The sequence below is a fragment of the Oncorhynchus mykiss genome, chromosome 5 (assembly GCF_013265735.2).
Source record: "Oncorhynchus mykiss isolate Arlee chromosome 5, USDA_OmykA_1.1, whole genome shotgun sequence".
Classification (NCBI taxonomy): Eukaryota; Metazoa; Chordata; class Actinopteri; order Salmoniformes; family Salmonidae; genus Oncorhynchus; species Oncorhynchus mykiss.
This window is the reverse complement of record NC_048569.1, coordinates 217,874-240,543: the sequence shown is the minus strand read 5'-3', so window position 1 is coordinate 240,543 and position 22,670 is coordinate 217,874. Positions and strand designations below refer to the sequence as shown.

The 22,670-nt window shown below is 42.9% G+C and overlaps 1 protein-coding gene across 2 annotated transcripts in view; it reads right to left on the bottom strand.

The window, feature by feature from the left end:
* LOC110523064 (A-kinase anchor protein 2) overlaps positions 1–15,535 on the bottom strand; it is a 60,125-nt gene extending 44,590 nt beyond the window's left edge. The window contains exon 1 of one of the 2 annotated variants that reach the window (XM_036976548.1): positions 15,368–15,535. In XM_036976548.1, coding sequence (XP_036832443.1) covers positions 15,368–15,415 — 48 coding nt within the window. In that variant the 5' untranslated portion in view covers positions 15,416–15,535. Of the gene's footprint in view, positions 1–5,786; positions 6,021–15,367 lie in introns of those variants that run through there. The other variant, XM_036976549.1, reaches the window with a different exon arrangement.
* Between the last annotated feature and the right edge of the window lie 7,135 nt (positions 15,536–22,670).

Below are 22,670 nucleotides of genomic sequence, written 5' to 3'. Positions count from 1 at the left end.
CCAAAGTCCAGAACAGACTATGGGAGGCACACAGTACTACATAAAGCCATGACTACATGGAACTCTATTCCACATCAACTACCTGAGGCAAGTAGTAAAATTAGGGCAACAGAAACATACGCACACACGTACACATGGACTTTGCGTTGTAGATATGAGGTAGTAGAGTAGGGGTCTGAGGGAGCACACTTAGTGTGTTGTGAAATCGGTTGTGAATGTATTGTAATGTTTTTAAAGCTGTAAAATTGCCTTAATATTGCTGGAGCCCAGGAAGAGTAGCTGCTGCTTTGGCAGGAACTAATGGGGATCCATAATAAACTCCAGGAAGAGTAGCTGCTGCTTTGGCAGGAACTAATGGGGATCCATAATAAACACAAATAGATAAACTAGATGATAATTTCAGTGCCGTTTGTATTTTTATGGGCCATTGAACTGCTTTGAGACAAGCGCGGGGACTCGTCTTGATAACTCAAATCTGACATTGATAGATTTTTCACTGAATCTCCGTTTTTGATATTGTTTAGGCTACAAATAGTCAGGGGAAAGGCTAGCTAAATAGGCTAATCTAGTAGCAGAAAGAGCATACAGTGGTTATCTGGGTGTTTAATATTCTAGCAGAGTGAGGACACCCGTCTTCAACAGAAACTAACAGTGAGGAGGACAGACCTTTGGAAATGAAAAGGACCTCAACTATCAGTTAGTATCAGATTATTTTTTGTCCAGTGGAAGTTAGTCTAGTGCTTTATGACAACCCTCTGAAAACAATGCATTTAATAACGTAATGAATCAATCAGCCAATCAATCAAATGGATTTATAAAGCCCTTTTTACATCAGCCGGTGTCACAAAGTGCTATACAGAAACCCAGCCTAAAACCCCCAAACCGCAAGCAATGCAGGTATAGAGACATGTCAATTCTTAAACACTGACTGACCTACAGCCTTCTACTGCTAATACACTGACATACAGCCTTCTACTGCTAATACACTGACCTACAGCCTTCTACTGCTAATAAATTGACCTACAGCCTTCTACTGCTAATACACTGACCTACAGCCTTCTACTGCTAATACACTGACATACAGCCTTCTACTGCTAATACACTGACCTACAGTATTCTACTGCTAATACACTGACCAGACCTTCAGCCTTCTACTACTAATACACTGACCTGACCTTCAGCCTTCTACTGCTAATACACTGACCTGACCTTCAGCCTTCTACTACTAATACACTGACCTGACCTTCAGCCTTCTACTACTAATACACTGACCTGACCTTCAGCCTTCTACTGCTAATACACTGACCTACAGCCTTCTACTGCTAATACACTGACCTACAGCCTTCTACTGCTAATACACTGACCTGACCTTCAGCCTTCTACTACTAATACACTGACCTGACCTTCAGCCTTCTACTACTAATACACTGACCTACAGCCTTCTACTGCTAATACACTGACCTACAGCCTTCTACTGCTAATACACTGACCTACAGCCTTCTACTACTAATACACTGACCTACAGCCTTCTACTACTAATACACCGACCTGACCTTCAGCCTTCTACTACTAATACACTGACCTCACCTACAGCCTTCCACTACTAATACACTGACCTACAGCCTTCAACTAATAATACACTGACCTCACCTACAGCCTTCCACTACTAATACACTGACCTACAGCCTTCTCCTCTAATACACTGACCTACAGCCTTCTACTACTAATACACTGACCTACAGCCTTCTACTGCTAATACACTGACCTACAGCCTTCTACTGCTAATACACTGACCTACAGCCTTCTACTGCTAATACACTGACCTGACCTTCAGCCTTCTACTACTAATACACTGACCTGACCTTCAGCCTTCTACTACTAATACACTGACCTGACCTTCAGCCTTCTACTGCTAATACACTGACCTACAGCCTTCTACTGCTAATACACTGACCTTCAGCCTTCTACTACTAATACACTGACCTACAGCCTTCTACTACTAATACACTGACCTACAGTCTTCTACTACTAATACACTGACCTGACCTTCAGCCTTCTACTGCTAATACACTGACCTACAGCCTTCTACTGCTAATACACTGACCTACAGCCTTCTACTACCAATACACTGACCTACAGCCTTCTACTGCTAATATACTGACCTACAGCCTTCTACTACCAATACACTGACCTACAGCCTTCTACTGCTAATATACTGACCACCAGCCTTCTACTACTAATACACTGATCTTCAGCCTTCTACTACTAATACACTGACCTACATTCTTCTACTGCTAATACACTGACCTACAGCCTTCTACTGCTAATACACTGACCTTCAGCCTTCTACTAATACACTGACCTACAGCCTTCTACTACTAATACACTGACCTGACCTTCAGCCTTCTTCTGCTAATACACTGACCTACAGCCTTCTACTACTAATACACTGACCTACAGCCTTCTACTACTAATACACTGACCTACAGTCTTCTACTACTAATACACTGACCTACAGTCTTCTACTACTAATACACTGACCTACAGCCTTCTACTGCTAATACACTGACCTTCAGCCTTCTACTGCTAATACACTGACCTACAGCCTTCTACTACTAATACACTGAGGACAGCCCTACTGCCTACCTTGTAGACTTTCCCAGTATTGAGGTCTTGGCCTGTCGGTTGACTAAAATGGAGATATCCCAGCGGCAGGTATCCTAGTGGTTTGAGCGTTGGGTCAGCAACTTTGAAGAATCTCAAATGTAATATATATTTATACAATTAAATAAATAAAGACTATAAAATTCTCCACCTACAGATGACTATGAGGGGGGATTTTAAAACTTCTCCAGGATCGGTGTCCCACTCACGGGACGGTTGAGCTAACATAGGCTAATGCGATTAGCATGAGGTAACAAGAACATTTCCCAGGAGATAAACATATCTGATATTGGCAGAAGGCTTAAATTATTGTTAATCTAACTGCACTGTCCAATTTACAGTAGCTATTATGGTGAAATAATGCCATGCTATTGTTTGAGGAGAGTGCACAGTTTTGAACATGAAAAGTTATTAACAAACAAATTAGGCACATTTGGGCAGTCTTGATTTTGAACAGTAATACAATGTTTCATTGGATCAGTCTAAAACTTTGCACATACATTGCTGCCATCTAGTGGCCAATATCTAAATTGCACCTGGGCTGGAGTAATACATGATGGCCTTTCTCTTGCATTTCGAAGAGGATGGTACAAAATAATAAAAACAATACGGTTGTTTTTTCTTCTTATTATCTTTTACCAGATCTATTGTGTTATATTCTCCTACATTCCTTTCACAGTGTTTCCTTTCAAATGGTACCAAGAATATGCATATCCTTGCTTCAGGGCCTGAGCTACAGGCAGTTAGATTTGGGTATGTCATTTTAGGCGAAAATTGAAAAATAGGGTCCAATTCTTGCAATCTTTTTTGTCTTGTAGCTTAATCTTTCGATGTTTGCGGCTGCTGGTGAACCATGGTGTGCAGCATAAACAAAGTGACACTGGCCATTTATATGCCATTTCAGTTTCCTTTAGGAAAATTTGTCTCCAGACAAATTGACCGTGAAGATTTTAATTTACTGGAAATTAGAGAAATTTACCGGACATCCGTATGTATTCAGATCCAACCTGGCACTGCTAGAGGCATCAGAACCAACCTGGCACTGCTAGCGGTATCAGAACCAACCTGGCACTGCCAGCGGCACCAGATCCAACCTGGCACTGCCAGCGGCACCAAATCCAACCTGGCACTGCCAGCGGTATCAGAACCAACCTGGCACTGCCAGCGGCATCAGATCCAACCTGGCACTGCTAGCGGCATCAGATCCAACCTGGCACTGCCAGAGGCATCAGAACCAACCTGGCACTGCCAGCGGCATCAGATCCAACCTGGCACTGCTAGCGGCATCAGATCCAACCTGGCACTGCCAGCGGTATCAGAACCAACCTGGCACTGCTAGCGGCATCAGAACCAACCTGGCACTGCCAGTGGCATCAGATCCAACCTGGCACTGCCAGAAGCACCAAAACCAACCTGGCACTGCCAGCAGCACCAGATCCAACCTGGCACTGCCAGAGAGGTATCAGATCCAACCTGGCACTGCCAGCGGTATCAGAACCAACCTGGCACTGCTAGCGGCATCAGAACCAACCTGGCACTGCCAGTGGCATCAGATCCAACCTGGCACTGCCAGTGGCATCAGATCCAACCTGGCACTGCCAGAAGCACCAAAACCAACCTGGCACTGCCAGCAGCACCAGATCCAACCTGGCACTGCCAGAGAGGTATCAGATCCAACCTTGCACTGCCAGCGGCATCAGATCCAACCTGGCACTGCCAGCGGCATCAGAACCAACCTGGCACCGCTAGCGGCATCAGAACCAACCTGGCACTGCCAGAGGCATCAATAAAAGAGAGATATTGACCAAATGAGAAACATTTACGTGGCCTTAAAAACAGCCTATAATAAATAACAAAAACACTATTGCTTCTGTTTAGATGTGTAGAACATGCAAAACTCTAAAGCTTGTTTTTCTGGCTGTGTGTGTGGGGGTTCTATCTCTCTCTCTGAAGTCCATCAGCTAGCTCCACTGACCTCTAGGACTTCTCTCTCTCTCTCTCTCTCTCTGCAGTCCGTCAGCTAGCTCCACTGACCTCTAGGACTTCTCTCTCTCTCTCTCTCTCTCTCTGCAGTCCGTCAGCTAGCTCCACTGACCTCTAGGACTTCTCTCTCTCTCTCTCTCTCTCTCTGCAGTCCGTCAGCTAGCTCCACTGACCTCTAGGACTTCTCTCTCTCTCTCTCACTCTGCAGTCCGTCAGCTAGCTCCACTGACCTCTTTAGGACTTCTCTCTCGCTCTCTGTCTGCAGTCCGTCAGCTAGCTCCACTGACCTCTAGGACTTCTCTCTCTCTCTCTCTCTCTGCAGTCCGTCAGCTAGCTCCACTGACCTCTTTAGGACTTCTCTCTCTCTCTCTGCAGTCCATCAGCTAGCTCCACTGACTTCTTTAGGACTTCTCTCTCTCTGCAGTCTGTCAGCTAGCTCCACTGACCTCTTTAGGACTTCTCTCTCTCTCTCTGCAGTCCATCAGCTAGCTCCACTGACTTCTTTAGGACTTCTCTCTCTCTGCAGTCCTTTAGCTAGCTCCACTGACCTCTTTAGGACTTCTCTCTCTCTCTCTGCAGTCCGTCAGCTAGCTCCACTGACCTCTTTAGGACTTCTCTCTCTCTCTCTGCAGTCCATCAGCTAGCTCCACTGACTTCTTTAGGACTTCTCTCTATCTCTGCAGTCCGTCAGCTAGCTCCACTGACTTCTTTAGGACTTCTCTCTCTCTGCAGTCCGTCAGCTAGCTCCACTGACCTCTTTAGGACTTCTCTCTCTCTCTCTGCAGTCCATCAGCTAGCTCCACTGACCTCTTTAGGGCTTCTCTCTCTCTCTCTGCAGTCCGTCAGCTAGCTCCACTGACCTCTTTAGGGCTTCTCCCTCTGCAGTCCATCAGCTAGCTCCACTGACCCCTTTAGGGCTTCTCTCTCTCTCTGCAGTCCATCAGCTAGCTCCACTGACCTCTTTAGGGCTTCTCTCTCTCTCTCTGCAGTCCGTCAGCTAGTTCCACTGACCTCTTTAGGGCTTCTCTCTCTGCAGTCCATCAGCTAGCTCCACTGACCTCTTTAGGGATTCTCTCTCTCTTTACCACAAATATAACTCTTCGTAAAAATGAACAGGGTAATGTTTTAAATTATTTTACCTGTTCACTGCATGAGGCATCAAGCTTTATTAGTCTGGATTCCAAAAGTCCTGCGCCGTGCTGTTAGATGCCTAGGATAAAGGTAATGCTACGGTAGAAAACACCCGCGAGGTACACTTCTGTTGAGCTGTAGGAGGCTACTGATGATCCCAGTCTGCTGTCACCGGTGAGATGCAGTGGAACAGATTAAGCTCCCTCCCTCTCTCGCTCTATCGCTCTCTCTCTCTTTCGATCTCTCTCTCTACCTCTCTCTTTCTCCCTCTCTCTCTTTCGCTCTCTCTGCTTTACTTTTCTCTACCTCTCCCCTTTCTCTCTCTCTGATTTACTCTGATCCACCTCCCCCTCTCTGTGCTGCCTATTTCTCTCTCTCACACACAATTCAATTCAATGGGCTTTATTGGCATGGGAAACATATGTTAACATTGCCAAAGCAAGCCTCTCTCTCTCGCTCTCCTCTCTCCTCTCTCCTCTCTCTCAGCACACCCATTGAATAATGCAAGCCTAATGTGGTGGTGGAGGTTTCTCTCCCATTCTAGGGCAATCAGGGACTGATCACAGTAGCCACACATTGTCAACTCGAGTTACGGCCCTGTCGGCTCTATTCAGCTGTGCAACAATCTGACAACCATCCTGCTTTTGTTCCCCCTCCCAATAGAACCGGAGTGGAACACGGCCAGGCCCCTACGAGATCAATGGTACTGTGGTGGGATGTTTAAAATGAAGGCATTTTTCGGGAACAATAACAAAAACAGTGGTACCAACAACAGAGTACAGAGACTGTGCAAAACTAGCCTGACCAACTGGTCTGATGATGAGAGGAAACGGTTTAGGTAAAAGGGAGGAATCCCAAATATGTCTCCATGCAGCAGAAGAGGAAGAGTGGGAGGAAATGGAGAATGGGGAGGATGAGGGGGGAGGGTGAGGGGGAAGAGGAGAAGGCTGAGGGGGAGGGGAAGTGGATGAGGTGGGGGAGGAGGGACCAGTGTAAATATCCATTAGTAGCATCTGGAGAACATATATACATATATAATACATATAATATAATCAGACTGATATAAACACATCAAGACAGAGCAGCATTATAGAGTCTTCAGGAGAGGTATAGAGAGGAAATGTGGTAACATCCCTGGTAACATGTTCCAGATGGAACTAGCGAGGACAATAACACTCACTGGACACAGATGTCACTGAGTCCCAAATTGCACCCTATTCCCTATCAACTGAACATTTGGGGTGCAGACTAGGATGTAAACAATAGAGAAGAGGGAACAGTAGAGAAACATTAGTCAATGAAAACACAGCATTCTGCAGGGAAGATGAAGCACTTCTACTCCAATACACATAGTTGGGTACAGTGATGGATAGATCGATATTTAGATAGATGGATAGATGGATAGATAGATAGATAGATATATGGATAGATAGATATATGGATAGATAAATAGATGGATACATAAATAGATAGATAGATAGATTTATGGATAGATAGATAGATGGATAGATATATGGATAGATAAATAGATGGATAGATAGATATATGGATAGATAAATAGATGGATAGATAGATGGATAGATAGATGGATAGATAAATAGATGGATAGATGGATAGATAAATAGATGGATAGATAGATGGATAGATAAATAGATGGATAGATAAATAGATAGATGGATAGATAAATAGATAGATGGTTAGATGGATAAATAGATGAATAGATAGATGGATAGATAAATAGATAAATAGATGGATAGATAGATAGATAGATAAATAGATGGATAGATAGATGGATAGATAAATAGTTGGATAGATATTTAAATAGATGGATAGATAGATAGATGGATAGATAGATAAATAGATAGATAAATAGATAAATAGATAGCTGGATAGATAGATAAATAGCAGTAGTAGTACTGTAGACTACTTTACCACTTACCTCAGCCAAGAGTCTCTCAGAGTCAGCCCACTGACACCCCTATCAGATCACAACAAAATCACAGTCTACTTGAACAGAGCAATACTCAATCATGAGGCATCAAAGCCAAATGAACTGAATAATATTAAGAAATGCTGTAGAAGGGAGGAATGTAGTGTGGAAAACTACCAAAAAACAATTAGGCAACAACAAATTCAATCCCTTTTAGACAACTTCCTGGACCAAACGTCCCACCGTAATAGTGAAAGTGTAAACTTGTCAAACTGTTAAGATTTTCTACTGCCATCTCAGCTTCCTTATCAAATCTAAAAATGTCTAACAGAAAACCGAATAAAATGAACAACAATGACAAATTGTTTGATGAAGAATGTAAAAACCTAAAAGAAATTGAGAAACCTGTCCAACCAAAAACATGAGTCTACGACTTCACTATGGTGAATCACTTAAACAATACAGAAATACACTACGGAAAAAGAAGGAACAGCACATCAGAAATCAGCTCAATGTAATTGAAGAATCCAAAGACTCTAACCACATGGGACTGCAGGTAGCCTAGTGGTTAAAGTATTGGGCCATGTGGAAGGACCACCAGAGGGCAGGCTGGGCTCATGGATAGTAGCCCAACCAGGCATGGGAGACAAGGTAACCAGAGGCAATTAAGCACAGCTGACGGTACTAATGACATACTCTCCTTTCCCTATAAGAGAGAGAATGGAACCAGCAGAGAGGGGGGGGGGGGAACTATCTCTGGAAGATGGCCACCGAGAGAGAGGAGCTATCCAGGAAGAACCACTAAGACGGTGACAATCCCGTGACTTTTTGTTGTAGTTTAAAGATAAGCCTATTGTATTGCTCTATGGCAGACCCTGTCGAGGAATCCTCGACTTAGCCAAGGAGACCTGGGAGACCCAACCATGCCCCTTTTGATCCACAATAGAACACGTTACCCTGATGAGAGACCGCCTGTCAGCAGTGTGGCCCATAGTCAAGGAGCATATGGAGAAGGCCCAAAGGACCCAAGGCCGGGCCTATGATAAGTCCGCGACCCCCTGTGAGTACACCGTGGGAGAGAGAGTGATGGTGCTTGTGCCCACGGCCGAACATCGCTTGCTGGCGCAGTGGAGGGGGCCCTACGAGGTAATGAAAAGGGTCTCACCGGTCAATTACCTCATCAAGCAACCTGACAGGAGGAAGAAGGTCCAACTCTATCACATAAACTTGCTGAAGACGTACCATGGACGAGAGGAGGAGGTGGCTTTGATGGCCCTGGAGGGCAAAGGAAAAGAGGAGGCTCTACCACAGGTGCGCCGTGGCCAAACTCTCCTACCAGGCAGTCAAGACAGCTAGACAAGCTGATTATGAACTTCGGTTGAATATTCTCTCCATTCCCAGGACAAACAGATGTCTTGTTCCACCATATCCACACTGAACCCGGCAAGAAGGTGCATATCCACCCTTACAGGATTCCTGAGGCTCGCCGAGTCATCGCTAAGAAAGAGGTGAGGGAGATGTTGAGGATGGGCGTGATCGAGCCCTCGACGAGTGAGTGGTCCAGTCCCATAGTCCTGGTCCCCAAATCCGATGGTAGTATGAGACTCTGCAACGACTTTAGGGGCGTGAATGCCATCTCTACATTCGATGCGTATCCCATGCCCCGCGTGGATGAACTCTTGGAGAACTTAGGAAAGGCCAAGTTCATCACTACCCTGGATTTGACGAAGGGATATTGGCAAGTGCCGGTGGCTCCGGAGGATCGCCCAAAGACTGCCTTCGCCACCCCAGAGGGGCTTTTCCAGTATGTGAGGATGCCCGTCGGACTGCACGGTGCCGCTGCAACCTTCCAACGCCTCATGGATGCCATTCTACGGCCCCATCAAGAGTATGCAGCGGCGTACATAGACGGTGTGGTCATCCACAGCGAGGACTGGGATAGTCACCTCCTGCGATTACGGGCGGTGCTCGTGAGTTTGGAAGCCACAGGGTTGACAGCCAATCCAAATAAATGCTGCCTGGGCCTGTCCGAAGCAGAATACCTGGGGTACACCGTGGGGAATGGGAAAATACGCCCACAGGCAGAGAAGACCAGGGCAATTCGTGACTGGCCTCGACCCCGGACCAAGCGAGACGTTCGGGCCTTCTTAGGGATAACAGGATATTATCGCCGTTTTATCCCGGGATATGCAACCATTGCCAACCCCCTCACAAACCTCATCAGGAAAAACCTGCCAAACCAGGTAGAGTGGAAAGACGAGACGGAAGAGGCCTTTCAATTGCTAAAAGATTTCCTGTGTTCTGATCCCGTTCTACAGGCTCCGGACTTCTCACAAGAGTTCATTGTGCAGGTCGACGCCTCGGATACAGGGCTCGGGGCCATACTAGCTCAGGGTAAAGGTGAAGAAGAGAAGCCGATTCTCTTCATTAGTAGGAAGCTCAGCGATCGGGAACAGAGGTATGCGACCGTAGAGAAAGAGGCCTTAGCCATCAAGTGGGCCCTCGATTATCTCCGGTACTACCTACTGGGTCGGAGGTTTGCATTAGTTACTGACCATGCACCCCTCACGGGGATGTCTGGTAAGAGAAACAATAACAACTGAATAGCCAGATTGTTTTTTGTCTTTACAACCGTTCTCTTTCCATGTCATCCACAGGGCCGGATCGAGGAACGGGAATGCAGATGCGCTGTCCCGACGTGACCAAGACGGTGCATCTGGCGCCCGACCCTCCGGTTCGGTCCTGGGGGGGAAGGTATGTGGAAGGACCACCAGAGGGCAGGCTGGGCTCATGGATAGTAGCCCAACCAGGCATGGGAGACAAGGTAACCAGAGGCAATTAAGCACAGCTGACGGTACTAATGACATACTCTCCTTCCCCTATAAGAGAGAGAATGGAACCAGCAGAGAGGGGGGGAAACTATCTCTGGAAGATGGCCACCGAGAGAGAGGAGCTATCCAGGAAGAACCACTAAGACGGTGACAATCCCGTGACTTTTTGTTGTAGTTTAAAGATAAGCCTATTGTGTTCCTGTTTCATCTGGAGAAGAAGATGTATGTTTTTCCTTGGAAGATTTTCATTGATTATGTTGGAATGTTTGTGTTGACCAAATGCCCTCAATAGAGAACTGTGTTCAATCAAGAAAACCTACTCCTGACTCGTTTATTCCACCTTCCCGCTTTAGAGTGACGCCCAATTACTTGGTCCGCTCAACGTCAATAACCAAAAGGTTGATGAATCGAATCCCCAAGCTGACAAGGTAAAAATCTGTCATTCTGCCCCTGAACAAGGCAGGTAGGCTGTCATTGAAAATAAGAATTTGTTCTTATCAAATAAGAATTTGTTGACTTGCCAAGTTAAATAAATGTTAAATAAAAACAATTCTGGGAAAATTGGAAAAAACTAAACAAGCAACAAAACAAAGAAATATCTATCAAAAATGGAGATGTATGTAAACCACTTCTCCAATCTTTCTGGTAAAGAACAAACAACAAAAATATATACATGATGAAATATAAATCTTAGAATCAACTTTTACAGACCAGAAAGATCCGTTAAATTCTACAACCACCTAAAAGGAAGCGGTTCCCAAACCTTCCATGACAAATCCATCACCTACAGAGAGATGAACCTGGAGAAGAGTCCCCTAAGCAAGCCGGTCCTGGTTTCTCATGATTTGGTTGGGTCTAATTGTGTTGCTGTCCTGGGGCTCTGTTCACAAACACAAACAGACTCCACAGAGCCCCAGGACAGCAACACAATTAGACCCAAACAAATCATGAGAAATCAAAAAGATAATTAATAAAAAATGTATAATATTGAGCTTTTTGGCCCTAAACAGAGAGTACACAGTGGCAGAATACCTGACCACTGTGACTGACCCTGAACAGAGAGGACACAGCGGCAGAATACCTGACCACTGTGACTGACCCTAAACAGAGAGGACACAGTGGCAGAATACCTGACCACTGTGACTGACCCAAACGTAAGGAAAGCTTTGACTATGTACAGACTCAGTGAGCATAGCCTTGCTATTGAGAAAGGCCGCTGTAGGCAGACCTGGCTCTCAAGAGAAGACAGGCTATGTGCACACTATCCACAAAATGAGGTGGAAACTGAGCTGCGCTTTCTAACCACCTGCCAAATGTATGACCATATTAGAGACACATACTTCCCTTAGATTATACAGATCCACAAAGAATTTGAAAACAAACCCGATTTTGATAAACTCCCATATCTACTGGGTGATAGACCACAGTGTGCCATCGCAGAAGCAATATTTGTGATCTGTTGCCACAAGAAAAGGGCAACCAGTGAAGAACAAACACCATTGTAAATACAACCCATACATCCAGGTCTGTGCCCAAACAGTTTGAGCTTCTACTTTTTAAAAATCAACCTTTCAAGAAATAAGTCTCTCAATGTTGCCGCTTGTTATAGACCCCCCTCAGCCCCCAGCTGTGCCCTGGAGGCCATATGTGAATTAATTGCCCCCCATTTATCTTCAGAGTTCGTACTGTTACGTGACCTAAACTGGGATCCACTTAACAGTCCGGCGATACTACAATCTAAGCTAGAGGTCCTCAGTCTCAAACAAATTATCAAGGAACCTACCAGGTACAACCCTAAATCCATAAACATGGGCACCCTCATAGATATAATCCTGACCAACCTGCCCTCCAAATACACCTCTGCTGTCTTCAACCAGGATCTCAGCGATCAGGATCTCAGATAAAACACTTCTGCGAGCAGACTTTTCTAATCAACCTGGCCCGGGTATCCCGGAAGGATATTGACCTCATCCCGTCAGTAGAGGATGCCTGGTTGTTCTTTAAAAGTGCTTTCCTAACCATCTTAAATGAGCTTAAATAAGCTTAAATAAGAACACTCCACTCCAGACTTGAATGCACTTGACCAGCACAAAAAATATTCTGTGGTGTACAGCACTAGCATCGAATAGTCCCCGTGGCTATGGCTGGCCATGCTTTCCACCTGGCTACCCCAACCCCAGCCAACAACTCTGCACCCCCCCGCAGCAACTGGCCCAAGCCCCCTCCCCCCCACTTCTCCTTCACCCAAATCCAGACTGCTGATGTTCTGAAAGAGCTGCAAAATCTGGATCCCTACAAATTAGCTGGGCTAGACAATCTAGCCGCCATTGTTGCAATCCCTATTACTAGTCTGTTCAACCTCTCTTTCGTACCCCTCTTCATAGGGGGAGACACTCTAGACCCAAACTGTTACAGACCTATATCCATCCTGCCCTGCCTTTCTAAAGTCCAGGAACACAATGACAACCGCCGCCCTCGAAGCAGCGTTACCCATGCAGAGCAAGGGGAACAACTACTCCAAGTCTCAGAGCGAGTGACGTTTGAAACGCTATTAGCGCGCACCCCGCTAACTTGCTAGCCATTTCACATCACATCGTTACACCAGCCTAATCTCGGGAGTTGAAAGGCTTGAAGTCATAAACAGCAGAGCTGCTGGCAAAACGCACAAAAGTGCTGTTTGAATGAATGCTTCAGAGCCTGCTGGTGCCTACCACTGCTCAGTCAGACTGATCTATCAAATCATAGACTTAATCATAATAAACACACAGAAATATGAGCCTGCTGGTGCCTACCACCACTCAGTCAGACTGCTCTATCAAATCATAGACTTACGATCCTTAGGTCATTAATATGGTTGAATCCAGAAACTATCATCTCGAAAACAAAACGTTTGTTCTTTCAGTGAAATACGGAACTGTTCCATATTTTGACATCCATCAGTCTAAATATTCCTGTTACATTGCACATCCTTCAATGTTACGTCATAATTACGTAAAATTCTGGCAAATTAGTTCGCAATGAGCCAGGCATCCCAAACTGTTGCATATACCCTGACTCTGCGTGCAATGAGCCAGGCGGCCCAAACTGTTGCATATACCCTGACTCTGCGTGCAATGAGCCAGGCATCCCAAACTGTTGCATATACCCTGACTCTGCGTGCAATGAGCCAGGCGGCCCAAACTGTTGCATATACCCTGACTCTGCGTGCAATGAGCCAGGCGGCCCAAACTGTTGCATATACCCTGACTCTGCGTGCAATGAGCCAGGCGGCCCAAACTGTTGCATATACCCTGACTCTGCGTGCAATGAACGCAAGAGAAGTGACACAATTTCACCTGGTTAATATTGCCTGCTAACCTGGATTTCTTTTAGCTAAATATGCAGGTTTAAAAATATATACTTCTGTGTATGGATTTTAAGAAAGGCATTGGTGTTTACGGTTAGGTACACGTTGGAGCAACGACAGTCCTTTTTCCCGAATGCACACTGCATCGATTATGTGCAACGCAGGACATGCTAGATAAACCAGTAATATCATCAACCATGTGTTGTTATATCTAGTGAATATGATTGATTAAGTTTAATGCTAGCTAGCAACTTACCTTGGCTTCTTACTGCATTTGTGTAACAGGCGGGCCCCTCGTGAGGCAGGTGGTTAGAGCGTTGGACCAGTTAACTGTAAGGTTGCAAGATTGGATCCCTTGAGCTGACAAGGTGAGAATCTGTCGTTCTGCCCCTGAACAAGGCGGTTAACCAACCGTTCCTAGGCCGTCATTGAAAATAAGAATATGTTCTTAACTGACTTGCCTAGTTAAATAAAGATTAAATAAAGGTGTAAACATTTTTTTTTTTTAATGGCATAATCGGCATAATTAATCTGCCATTCCAATTAATCGGTCGACCTCTGACTTAGAATATGTGGACAACTACAAATACAAATACCTAAGTGTCTGGCTAGACTGTAAACTCTCCTTTCAGACTCATATTAAGCATCTCCAATCCAAAATTAAATCTAGAATCAACTTCCTATTTCGCAACAAAGCCTCCTTCATTTATGCTGCCAAACGTACCCTCGTAAAACTGACTATCCTACCGATCCTTGACTTCGGCGATCTCATTTACAAAATGGCCTCTAACACTCTACTCAGCAAACTGGATGCAGTCTATGACAGTGCCGTCCGTTTAGTCACCAAAGCCCCATATACTACCCACTTTTTTATTTTACTCACCAGTATCTCTACTTGCACATCCTCATCTGCACATATATATCACTCCAGTGTTATTTGCTAAATTGTAATTACTTCGCCACCATGGCCTGTTTATTGCCTTACCTCCTTACTTCATTTTCCCACACTGTATATAGATTTTTCTATTGTGTTATTGACTGTACGTTTGTTTATCCCATGTTTTGTCGCACTGCTTTGCTTAATCTTGACCAGGTCGCAGTTGTAAATGATAACTTGTTCTCAACTGGCCTACCTGGTTAAATAAAGATGTATAAAATAAAAAATTTATATATTTTTTTCCATTTTGTACTTTCGTTATTTTCGTACATCGTTACAACACTGTATATAGACATAATATGACATTTGTAATGTCTTTATTCTTTTGAAACTTCTGTGAGTGTAATGTTTACTGTTCATTTTTATTGTTTATTTCACTTTAGTTATTATCTACTTCACTTGCTTTGGCAATGTTAACATAAGTTTCCCATGCCAATAGTCTCTTGGACGGACGGACAGACGGACAGACAGACAGACAGACAGACAGACTCATTCATTCATTCATTCATTCATTCATTCATTCATTCATTCATTGAGGGACTCACCATAGCTGTGAGGGCTGGTTTAGACATGATTCCGTTTCCTGTAGCCATGGGGACTTGTGGAGTCCGCCCTTTAACTAGAGAAAGAAAACCATAACACTGATGAGATCACCATCAGCATCACCATCATCACTATCATCATCATCATCATCATCATCATCACCATCACCATCATAAATTAAATCACCATTACCTTCATCATCATCATCATCATTACCATCATCCTCCTCCTCATCATCATCATCCCCATCATCATCATTACCATCATCATCATCATCATCATCACCACCACCACTACATTATTCACCATCACCATCATCACCACCACCACTACATTATTTACCATCATCATCATCATCATCATCATCATCACCATCATCACCACCACCACTACATTATTTACCATCATCATCATCATTACCATTATTACCTTCCTCATTACCACCATCACCACTGTACCTCCCTGCTGCTAAGACATCATATATACCACTGTACCTCCCTGCTGCTAAGACATCATATATAGCACTGTGTGTACTGTAGCTACCCATTTTGTACTGGCTATGCTTACTGAAGCCCCACAGGGATTCTCCCAGCTGAGGTTCGCATGGAAGATGCCATTCATCAAAATGTATTATTTAATGAATATTCATCAAAATTGATGACCACAAACAGGAGGCACTGCTGTAGTAGAGAATGTTTACTCTAATCTGTCCCTCCAGGGTTCTACCAGTGATTATCTCTGGCTTTATCTCAATAGGGTAGCGTGTGTTTGTCTCTTCTTTGTTCATGCTACATGAGCCACCTAATTGAATTGGCCAGCCGTCACCCCTTGTTGCAGGGGCAGACCGGGACCAGAAATCGGCCCTGGTATTTCAAACACAACAGACAATTTTCTCCTTTCAGGCCCCAACATCGGCCTATTGTTTTCCTTAAAGTCGCCATTAACAGCCAGATTAAAAAGTTAGACATGTCCACTGGGCTAAAAATGGACCAGCCCATCTGGCATTCGCTCGGATGGCCAGTCCACCCTGCCGTGTTGTCTTCAGATAAATTAGGGCAGTAGCCTGACTGTATATCAAGGAGGGAGCTGTGAGGTGGAGGTGGTTTGGTGGGGGGCAGAGAGAGAGAGAGTGCCCAGGCTGCTTCTCAGCCCTATCTGCCCTGGTCAAAAGTAATGCACTATATAGGAAATTCTACTTGGGATGCAGCCGTAGCGTCTTCCAGGAACAGCTTGATCTGTTACCATGACTCCTCCTGTCCTCCCCATGCTCCATATTGTCAGCATATTACTGTTCTCTCCAGCATGTCCTATGTGGTGTTTGTCATCAGAGAAACATTATTTATGGGGTTTGTCATCAGAGGAACATTATTTATGGGGTTTGTCATCAGAGGAATATTATTTATGGGGTTTGTCATCAGAGAAACATTATCTATGGGGTTTGTCATCCCATCAGAGAAACATTATTTATGGGGTTTGTCATCCCATCAGAGAAACATTATTTATGGGGTTTGTCATCCCATCAGAGAAACATTATTTATGGGGTTTGTCATTCCATCAGAGAAACATTATTTATGGGGTTTGTCATCAGAAAATATTATTTATGGGGTTTGTCATCCCATCAGAGAAACATTATTTATGGGGTTTGTCATCCCATCAGAGAAACATTATTTATGGGGTTTGTCATCAAATAAACATTATTTATGGGGTTTGTCATCAGAGAAACATTATTTATGGGGTTTGTCATCCCATCAGAGAAACATTATTTATGGGGTTTGTCATCAGAGGAACATTATTTATGGGGTTTGTCATCAGAGAAACATTATTTATGGGGTTTGTCATCAGAGAAACATTATTTTTGGGGTTTGTCATCCCATCAGAGAAACATTATTTATGGGGTTTGTCATCAGAGGAACATTATTTATGGGGTTTGTCATCAAATAAACATTATTTATGGGGTTTGTCATCAGAGAAACATTATTTATGGGGTTTGTCATCAGATAAACATTATTTATGGGGTTTGTCATCCCATCAGAGAAACATTATTTATGGGGTTTGTCATCAGATAAACATTATTTATGGGGTTTGTCATCAGATAAACATTATTTATGGGGTTTGTCATCAGAGGAACATTATTTATGGGGTTTGTCATCAGAAAAACATTATTTATGGGGTTTGTCATCAGATAAACATTATTTATGGGGTTTGTCATCAGAGAAACATTATTTATGGGGTTTGTCATCCCATCAGAGAAACATTATTTATGGGGTTTGTCATCCCATCAGAGAAACATTATTTATGGGTTTTGTCATCCCATCAGAGAAACATTATTTATGGGGTTTGTCATCAGAGGAACATTATTTATGGGGTTTGTCATCAAATAAACATTATTTATGGGGTTTGTCATCAGAGAAACATTATTTATGGGGTTTGTCATCAGATAAACATTATTTATGGGGTTTGTCATCCCATCAGAGAAACATTATTTATGGGGTTTGTCATCAGATAAACATTATTTATGGGGTTTGTCATCAGATAAACATTATTTATGGGGTTTGTCATCAGAGGAACATTATTTATGGGGTTTGTCATCAGAAAAACATTATTTATGGGGTTTGTCATCAGATAAACATTATTTATGGGGTTTGTCATCAGAGAAACATTATTTATGGGTTTTGTCATCCCATCAGAGAAACATTATTTATGGGGTTTGTCATTCCATCAGAGAAACATTATTTATGGGGTTTGTCATCAGAAAATATTATTTATGGGGTTTGTCATCCCATCAGAGAAACATTATTTATGGGGTTTGTCATCCCATCAGAGAAACATTATTTATGGGGTTTGTCATCAAATAAACATTATTTATGGGGTTTGTAATCAGAGAAACATTATTTATGGGGTTTGTCATCCCATCAGAGAAACATTATTTATGGGGTTTGTCATCAGAGGAACATTATTTATGGGGTTTGTCATCAGAGAAACATTATTTATGGGGTTTGTCATCAGAGAAACATTATTTTTGGGGTTTGTCATCCCATCAGAGAAACATTATTTATGGGGTTTGTCATCAGAAAACATTATTTATGGGGTTTGTCATCAGATAAACATTATTTATGGGGTTTGTCATCAGATAAACATTATTTATGGGGTTTGTCATCAGATAAACATTATTTATGGGGTTTGTCATCAGATAAACAATATTTATGGGGTTTGTCATCAGAGGAACATTATTTATGGGGTTTGTCATCAGATAAACATTATTAATGGGGTTTGTCATCAGATAAACATTATTTATGGGGTTTGTCATCAGAGGAACATTATTTATGGGGTTTGTCATCAGATACACATTATTTATGGGGTTTGTCATCAGAGGAACATTATTTATCGGGTTTGTCATCAGATAAACATTTTTTATGGGGTTTGTCATCAGATAAACATTATTTATGGGGTTTGTCATCAGAGAAACATTATTTTTGGGGTTTGTCATCAGATAAACATTATTTATGGGGTTTGTCATCCCATCAGATAAACATTATTTATGGGGTTTGTCATCCCATCAGAGAAACATTATTTATGGGGTTTGTCATCCCATCAGATAAACATTATTTATGGGGTTTGTCATCCCATCAGAGAAACATTATTTATGGGGTTTGTCATCAGAGGAACATTATTTATGGGGTTTGTCATCAAATAAACATTATTTATGGGGTTTGTCATCAGAGAAACATTATTTATGGGGTTTGTCATCCCATCAGATAAACATTATTTATGGGGTTTGTCATCAGATAAACATTATTTATGGGGTTTGTCATCAGATAAACATTATTTATGGGGTTTGTCATCCCATCAGATAAACATTATTTATGGGGTTTGTCATCAGATAAACATTATTTATGGGGTTTGTCATCAGATAAACATTATTTATGGGGTTTGTCATCCCATCAGATAAACATTATTTATGGGGTTTGTCATCAGAGAAACATTATTTATGGGGTTTGTCACTCTACCCTATACTACTCTACCCTACACTCTACCCTATAATACACTACACTACTCTACCCTACACTCTACACTACACTACACTACTCTACCCTATACTACACTACTCTACACTACACTACACTACTCTACTCTACTCAACTCTACACTACACTATTCTACACTACCCTGAACTACCCTACCCTAACCTACACTACTCTACCCTACACTCTACCCTATACTACACTACACTACACTACTCTACACTACACTACACTACTCTACACTACACTACACTACTCTATCCTACACTACTCTACCCTACACTACACTACTCTACACTCTACCCTATATTACACTACACTACTCTACTCTACTCTACTCAACACTACACTATTCTACACTACCCTACCCTAACCTACACTACTCTACCCTACACTCTACCCTATACTACACTACACTACACTACTCTACCCTATATTACACTACACTACTCTACTCTACTCTACTCTACTCTACTCTACACTACACTACTCTACTCTACACTCTACCCTATACTACACTACACTACACTACTCTACCCTATATTACACTACACTACTCTACTCTACTCTACTCTACTCTACACTACACTACTCTACCCTACACTCTACCCTATACTACACTACACTACACTACTCTACCCTACACTACTCTACACTACACTACTCTACCCTACACTACACTACACTACTCTACCCTATATTACACTACACTACTCTACTCTACTCTACTCTACTCTACACTACACTACTCTACTCTACTCTACTCTACTCTACACTACACTACTCTACTCTACACTCTACCCTATACTACACTACACTACACTACTCTACCCTATATTACACTACACTACTCTACTCTACTCTACTCTACTCTACTCTACACTACACTACTCTACTCTACACTCTACCCTATACTACACTACACTACACTACTCTACCCTATATTACACTACACTACTCTACTCTACTCTACTCTACTCTACACTACACTACTCTACCCTACACTCTACCCTATACTACACTACACTACACTACTCTACCCTACACTACTCTACACTACACTACTCTACCCTACACTACACTACACTACTCTACCCTATATTACACCACACTACTCTACTCTACTCTACTCTACACTACACTACTCTACTCTACACTACCCTACCCTACACTACACTACACTACTCTACACTACCCTACACTACACTACCCTACCCTAACCTAACCTACACTACTCTACCCTTCCCTACCCTACCCTACTCTACCCTTCCCTACCCTACCCTACACTACACTACCACTACACTACTCTACCCTACACTACACCTACTACACTACTACTACTACACTACACTACCACTACACTACTACTACAGTACACCACTACTACACTACACTACACTACTACTACATTACACTACTACTGCACTACACTACTACTGCAGTACACTACACTACACTACTACCACACTACACTACTACTACACTACACTACACTACACTATGACTACACTACTCCACACTACACTACTACTACACTACACTACAAATACTGTGTATACTACACTACAACTAATATGTACACTACACTACACTAGACTACACTGCAAATACTGTGTACACTACACTACACTACAAATACTGTGTACACTACACTACACATACTGTGCACACTACACTACAAATACTGTGTACACTACACTACACTACAAATACTGTGTACACTACACTACAAATACTGTGTACACTACACTACAAATACTGTGTACACTACACTGTGCCCTGTGCATATGAGAAATATGTGTTTCATTATAGTGTGTTTCATTATAGTGTGTTTTATTATTCGGTGTCAGGATCATTCACAGCTAGATTCAATCAAAACATTTAGTGGAAAAATCTCCCTGTCCCCCGTTAGCTGATCACACTACATTGTGTGTTTTTGTATGGTGCCGTAACACTGGCACTTTGCAGTGTGGGTTTGATTGAATATATTTTCAGTGACCTCCTTGCTCTTCCCCCAACCTGGGGATTTTGGGGGTTAGAGACACATCTGGAGGGTGCAGTACGTCACATCACAGCACAGCGCTTACCCTAATCTGACCTGGGTGGGTCTAACTAACATTGTCAGTTACATTGGTTAGGAAATCCTCTTCAAGTAGAATATATGTAGGGGGTTAAAGGACCCGCCCCTTTTTTTTAAATGTTCACCTAAAATGACATTCCCAAATCTAACTGCCTGTAGCTCAGGCCCTGAATCAAGGATATGCATATTCTTGGTACATTTTGAAAGGAAAACACTTTGAGGTTTGTGGAAATGTGAAAGGAATGTAGGAGAAAATAACCCATTAGATCTGGTAGAAGATAATACAAAGAAAAAACAACCGTTAGTTTGTACCATCTTTGAAATGCAAGAGAAAGACCGTAATGTATTATTCTAGCCCAGGCGCAATTTAGACTTTGGCCACTAGATGGGATCAGTGTATGGGCAAAGTGACTGATCCAATGAACTCTTACATATCTATTAAAAATGTTGTATCAACACTGCCCAAATGTGCCTAATTGGTTAATTCATACATTTTCAAGTTGAAAGTTGTGCACTCTCCTCAAACAATAGCATGGTATTCTTTCACTGTAAGAGCTACTGTAAATTGGACAGTGCAGTTAGACTAATAAGAATTTAAGCTTTCTGCCAATATCAGATATGTCTATGGCCTGGGAAATGTTCTTGTTACTTATAACCTCATGCTAATCGCATTAGCCTACGCTAGCTCAACCGTCCCGCGAGGGGGATACTGATCCTGGAGAAGTTTTCAAGTGAGCTGTTTTCATTATGTTGTGAATTGATTTAAAAACAAGATGGGTTTACCTTTCTCTGTGTGTATTGAGCTGGGTTTAGCTCTCAGTGTATTGAGCTGGGTTTAGATCTCTGTGTATTGAGCTGAGTTTAGATCTCTGTGTATTGAGCTGATTTTAGCTCTCTGTGTATTGAGCTGGGTTTAGCTCTCTGTGTATTGAGCTGGGTTTAGCTCTCTGTGTATTGAGCTGGGTTGACCTCTCTTAGAGTAAGCACAGCTCAACACAATGTGTATTGAGCTGTGTTGACCTCTGTGTGTACTGAGCTGTGTTGACCTCTCTCTGTGTTGACCTCTATGTGTACTGAGCTGTGTTGACCTCTCTTTGTGTTGACCTCTTTGTGTTGAGCTGTGTTGACCTCTTTGTGTTGAGCTGTGTTGACCTCTCTCTGTGTTGACCTCTCTTTGTGTTGAGCTCTCTCTGTGTTGATCTC